The 6,639-nt window shown below is 42.5% G+C and overlaps 1 protein-coding gene across 3 annotated transcripts in view; it reads right to left on the bottom strand.

The window, feature by feature from the left end:
* Nucleotides 1–5,712: 5,712 nt before the first annotated feature.
* The window catches only part of LOC112238986 (protein-tyrosine sulfotransferase 1), a 142,301-nt gene continuing 141,374 nt past the window's right edge, over nucleotides 5,713–6,639 (bottom strand). For all 3 annotated transcript variants that reach the window (XM_042297709.1, XM_042297711.1, XM_042297710.1), the window contains one exon: nucleotides 5,713–6,395. In XM_042297709.1, coding sequence (XP_042153643.1) covers nucleotides 6,354–6,395 — 42 coding nt within the window. In that variant the 3' untranslated portion in view covers nucleotides 5,713–6,353. The remainder of the gene's footprint in view (nucleotides 6,396–6,639) is intronic.

The raw sequence follows: 6,639 nt of genomic DNA, 5'->3' as shown, positions 1-6,639 counted from the left end.
CACCATCACCATCACCATCACTGTGTTCCTTTCAGATAAAAACAAGAAGAAGAGGCTCCAGTGGCCATCACCATCACTATCACCATCACCATCACTGTGTTCCTTTCAGATAAAAACAAGAAGAAGAGGCTCCAGTGGCCATCACTATCACCATCACCATCACTGTGTTCCTATCAGATAAAAACAACAAGAAGAGGCTCCAGTGGCCATCACTATCACCATCACTGTGTTCCTATCAGATAAAAACAACAAGAAGAGGCTCCAGTGGCCATCACTATCACCATCACCAACACTGGACAGTTGAGGAGTGGTAAAACATTGTCTGGTCTGACGAATCCCGAGTCAGGATTTGGTGTAAGCGGCATGATTCCATGGACCGGTCCTGCCTGGTGTCAACGGTACAAGGCTGGTGGTGTACTGGTGTAGGGAATGTTTTCCTGGCTCACGTTAGGTATCTTGATACCAATTGGTCAACGTTTGAACGACACATTGTATCTGAACATTGTTGTTGACCAGATGCACCCCTTCATGGCTCCAGGTGGGTCTGATCCGGTACTAGATTCCTAATGAACTGTACCTAATAAACTGTCCACTGAGTGTATAATACCAGGGTGTTTAGTAGCACAGAGACTGGGTACAGTATATAATACCAGGGTGTTAGTAGCACAGAGACTGGGTACAGTATAGTATATAATACCAGGGTGTTAGTAGCACAGAGACTGGGTACAGCATAGTATATAATACCAGGGTGTTAGTAACACAGAGACTGGATACAGTACAGTATATAATACCAGGGAGTTAGTAGCACAGAGACTGGGTACAGTATAGTATATAATACCAGGGTGTTAGTAACACAGAGACTGGGTACAGTACAGTATATAATACCAGGGTATTCAGTGCACTACCAGCAGGGGCCTCTAGAGGTCACTAGCTTCCCACACAGGATTCCGTTTAGAGAGGAGCAGAAGAGTTGTGACCAACTTTTAGACCTTTTCATTAAGTATTTATACGACTAATCACTCCACAAATTTCTTGTTAACAAACTATAGTTTTGGCGAGTCGGTTAGGACATCTACTCTGTGCATGACACAAGTCATTTTTCCAACAATTGTTTACATACAGATTATTTCACTTATAATTCACTGTATCACAATTCCAGTGGGTCAGAAGTTTACATACACTAAGTTGACTATACCTTTAAACAGCTTGGAAAATTCCAGTACCTGTGGATGTATTTCAAGGCCTACCTTCAAACTCAGTGCCTCTTTGCTTGACATCATGGGAAAATCAAAGAAATCAGCCAAGACAACATAAAAAAATTGTAGACCTCCACAAGTCTGGTTCATCCTTGGGAGAAATTTCCAAATGCCTGAAGGTACCACGTTCATCTGTATAAACAATAGTACGCAAGTATAAACACCATGAGACCACGCAGCTGTCATACCGCTCAGGAAGGAGATGCGTTCTGTCTCCTAGAGAGGAATGTACTTTGGTGCGAAAAGTGCAAATCAATCCCAGAACAACAGCAAAGGACCCTGAGAAGATGCTGGAGGAAACAGGTACAAAAGTATCTATATCCACAATAAAACGAGTCCTATATCGACAGAATCTGAAAGACCGCTTAGCAAGGAAGAAGCCACTGCTCCAAAACCACCATAAAAAAGCCAGACTACTGTTTGGAACTGCACATGGGGACAAAGATCATACTTTTTGGAGAAATGTCCTCTGGTCTGATGAAACAAAAATAGAGCCGTTTGGCCATAATGACCATCGTTATGTTTGGAGGAAAAAGGGGGAGGCTTGCATGCCGAAGAACACCATCCCACCCGTGAAGCATGGGGGTGGCAGCATCATGTTGTGGGGGTGCTTTGCTGCAGGAGGGAATGGTGCACTTCACAAAATCATGAGACAGGAAAATTTGGTGGATTTATTGAAGCAACATCTCAAGACATCAAAAATTTGTGGGCAGAACTGAAAAAGCATGTGCGAGCAAGGAGGCCTACAAACCTGACTCAGTTACACCAGCTCTGTCAGGAGGAATGGGCCAAAATTCACCCAACTTATTGTGGGAAGCTTGTGGAAGGCTACCCAAAACATTTGACCCAAGTTAAACCATTTTAAAGGCAATGCTACCAAATACTAATTGAGTGTATGTAAACTTCTGACCCACTAGGAATGTGATGAAGGAAATAACAGCTGAAATAAATCACTCTATTATTCTGACATTTCACATTCTTAAAATAAAGTGGTGATCCTAACTGACCTAAGACATGGAATTTTTTTACTCAGATTAAATGTCAGGAATTGTGAGAAACTGCAACTGTTTAAATGCATTTGGCTAAGGTGTATGTAAACTTCCGACTTCAACTGTACATCCTTATTCGTCTCCAGTGGCTCCCAATAATAACCTGCACTCTTACTACCAAAATGGCTGCCATGGAGTGATGGGGTCCATAGAAGACCCTGTGATCACACTGCCCAGTCTTCCCCAATCCTGAGATGTTGTGGAGAAAGCAGCGTTTCGGTATGGAGAGTACACATCACAGGCCGATAGTTGTAAGGAAGGTGTTGTAGTGGAATGCTCCCAAATGGCACCCTATTCCCTATATAGTGCACTACTTTAGACCAGGGCCCTGTAGAACCCTATTCCCTATATAGTGCACTACTTTAGACCAGGGCCCTATAGAACCCTATTCCCTATATATATAGTGCACTACTTTAGACCAGGGCCCTATAGAACCCTATTCCCTATATAGTGCACTACTCTTGACAAGGGCCATATAGAACCCTATTCCCTATATAGTGCACTACTCTTGACAAGGGCCCTGTGCAGTGGTTCTCAAACGTTTTCCAATACTGTACCACCAAGTACATTTGGTTCTGCCCAGACTACCACCTTTATATCAGGAAGCCTACAGGCTCATGAGTCTTCACAAGTACACTCTGTGGACAGGCCAAGTATCCCTTTTTGAGAACCACTGATCAAGAGAATAGGGTTCTTTTTGAACACTCATGGTTAAATTAGATATCTCTCATGGTTTAAGTAGATGTCACTAAGTTAAAAAAAAAGTAACCTTTATTTAACAAGGCAAGTCAGTTAAGAACAAATTATTGACAATGACGGCCTACCCCGGCCAAACCTGGACGGCGCTGGGACAATTGTGCACCGCCATATGAGACTCTCAATCACAGCCGGTTGTGATACAGCCTGGAATCGAATCAGGGACTGTAGTGACACCTCTAGCACTGAGATGCAGTACCTTAGACCGCTGCGCCACTCGAGAGCCCCTCAACTACATGTGGTAGTTTCTGATTGAAGTGTGGAGGGGGAAAGTTTAGTAGCCTGGAATCCAAAACTGATTCTGTGATGTTTCACCATTGTTACAATGGTGAGCACAGTGTTTCAGTCTGGTTGAACCAGGCTAGATTGGAGAGAGAGCTATTTTCTTCCAATCAAGATAATGAGTACCAAAGACTGGAAACATCCCTGTCTGTGGTAAGATGATGTGCATTTTCATACCATATCTCAGACTGTTTACTAGGTGTAAAAATGTTTTTAAACAAGAAGTTTAATTATAACTACTGTGCAATTTCTGTTGTTTTGAGAATCTCTGAAGTCTATACTGACCGATGTAAATTAAATATAACAAAAATTTTAAAAAGTCCAATATTTCTAATGAGGACAGTATATCAGGACATATATTGGATTTTAATGGGGTTTTTTTTTAACCTTGTTTTTAGAGATATATAACTCAACGTGTGGAACATTTTGTTACACCTAGTTGACTTGTTCTCTCACTTCTGTTGAATTAGAAAATACAATTTCATTTCAAAATGATTTTTTTTTAAAAAGCCCAACGTTTGAATTGCAGAGTGTATGTAAAACGGATGCATCGTTTGCATTGAATGTAATGTATTACTATAAAAATAAAAACATTGTTCCTTATTATTAAAAGATTTTAATTACTGGAGGTGGCTCATTGTAACTCATTTTCAACATTCAAATATATATATATATATATATATATAGTGTTCTTAATGTTTTGTACGGTCAGTGTATGTATATATATATATATATACAAAACATTAAGAACACCTTCTCTTTCCATGACATTCACCTGGTCAGTCTATGAACCCTTATTGATGTCACGTGTTAAATCCACTTCAGTGCAGATGAAAGGGGAGGAGACGGGGTTAGCGAAGGATTTTTCAGCCTTGAGACGTGGATTGTGTATGTGTGCCATTCCGAGGGTGAATGGGGCAAGACCACATTTTTAAGCGTCTTTGAAACGGGTATGGAAGTAGGTGCCAGGTAGCGCACCGGTTTTGAGTGTGTCAAGAACTGCAACGCTGCTGGGTTTTTCACGCTCAACAGTTTCCTCTGAGGATCAAGAATGGTCCACCACCTAATGGACCTTTTGCCAACATGGACCTTCAGACAACATGGACCTTCTGTCAACATGGACCTTCAGCCAGCATGGACCTTCTGCCAACATGGACCAGCATGGACCTTCAGCCAACATGGACCAGCATGGACCTTTAGCCAACATGGACCAGCATGGACCTTCAGCCAACATGGACCTTCAGCCAACATGGACCTTCAGCCAACATGGACCAGCATGGACCTTCAGCCAACATGGACCTTCTGCCAACATGGACCAGCATGGACCTTCAGCCAACATGGACCTTCTGCCAACATGGACCAGCATGGACCTTCAGCCAACATGGACCTTCAGCCAACATGGACCTTCAGCCAACATGGACCTTCAGCCAACATGGACCTTCAGCCAACATGGACCAACATGGACCTTCAGCCAACATGGACCTTCAGCCAACATGGACCTTCAGCCAACATGGACCAACATGGACCTTCAGCCAACATGGACCTTCAGCCAACATGGACCTTCAGCCAACATGGACCAACATGGACCTTCAGCCAACATGGACCTTCAGCCAACATGGACCTTCAGCCAACATGGACCTTCAGCCAACATGGACCTTCAGCCAACATGGATCTTCAGCCAACATGGACCTTCAGCCAACATGGACCAACATGGACCTTCAGCCAACATGGATCTTCAGCCAACATGGATCTTCAGCCAACATGGACCTTCAGCCAACATGGACCTTCAGCCAACATGGACCTTCAGCCAACATGGACCTTCAGCCAACATGGACCTTCAGCCAACATGGACCTTCAGCCAACATGGACCTTCAGCCAACATGGACCAGCATCCCTGCGGAACGTTTTCAAGTCCATGACCCGAGAGCAAAAAAAAAAAGGGGGTTTGCAACTCAATATTAGGAAGGTGTTCCTAATGTTTTGTCCTCTGTTTTATAGTGAACTAATTCATGACAAGAGCCATAACTACATGCTCTATGAAGAAGATACGATGAGACGCTGAGTGCTTTCTCATCCCCCTGCTTGAATGAACACGGTTGCACCAATCACGTTATTGAGTTTAAGCTAGCTATTGGGCTAAAGTTTAGGTGACGTTTGTAGTGGCTGTTTACAGTAAACTGAAATATGGATTCCATTCTCCCCTGACCCATAGACTACTTTCAGTCTGAGGAACCGTCAAGTTGTCAAATTTGGATTTTCCCTGTCTTCCTCAGCTGAAACCCTGTTTTTTTCTCCCTTCATTGCCGTGGTTTAAGGCCATTACCACCCTCTTTCATAATTCATCATACCATCTCCATTAAAAAAACCTGTTACAAAATGCCATCTTTATCACTGTCAATACTTATCTAGGATCTTGTACATCACAGTACCCATGGAATTGTACGATACAAAAGGCATGAGAAAACAAAATGAAACATTAAAATAGATATAGCATCTTCAAAAAGCTCAATTTCATCTATAAATACTGTACTTTTTTAGATTTACATTTAAAGTCCACTGTAGTTTCTTACAACAGAATCACAGATTTTTTTTTTATATATAGCCAGAAGAAAACCATAAAAACTACAAATCCAGATGAGCATGGTGTGACAAGAATAGTGTTGCAAAATTCTGCAAACTTTCCCTCAAATTTCAAAATGTTTTCCAGAAATCCTAGTTGTAGGATTACAGATTTCTTGCTGAACTCCGGAATCTTTGAAATTTGCCAGAATTTTGCAGCCCTAGACAAGAAAGAAACATAACATCAACATTTTCTGGTCACCATTTTAGTGACAAAACACATCATTAGTTTACAGTACAACATCGAAGGCCAAAAGAGTTCTCCAAGCCATGGTGGTCCGGTCCCCACTGACACAGGCTAACGTGTGTGTGTGCGCGTGTGTGAGGAAAACGGTTAAATCAAGTCGTGTCCATGGAAGAGCACGAAGGTCCCCAAAAGATGATGTTGAGTTTATTGGATATCTTCCTCTGTCCATCGCTGCCTAGTCTGGCTCTAAAATACACACAAAACACAGAGTTAGAAGTCTCACACAGACAGACAATGTATTTCACAAATCAGATGGAAACTAGCAGAAAGATTATGAATTCAACCCTATTCCCTATGCCAGCAGCATTCCACCCTGCATCCCACTGCTGGCTTGCTTTAAGCAGGGTCGGTCCCTGGATGGGAGACCAGATGCTGCTGGAAGTGGTGTTGGAGTAGGAGTAGTTGCCAGTAGGAGGCACTCTTTTCTTCT

The sequence above is a fragment of the Oncorhynchus tshawytscha genome, linkage group LG14, assembly GCF_018296145.1.
Source record: "Oncorhynchus tshawytscha isolate Ot180627B linkage group LG14, Otsh_v2.0, whole genome shotgun sequence".
NCBI lineage: Eukaryota > Metazoa > Chordata > Actinopteri > Salmoniformes > Salmonidae > Oncorhynchus > Oncorhynchus tshawytscha.
Note: the sequence above shows the minus strand (reverse complement) of the source record. Positions and strands in the feature narration are given on the sequence as shown.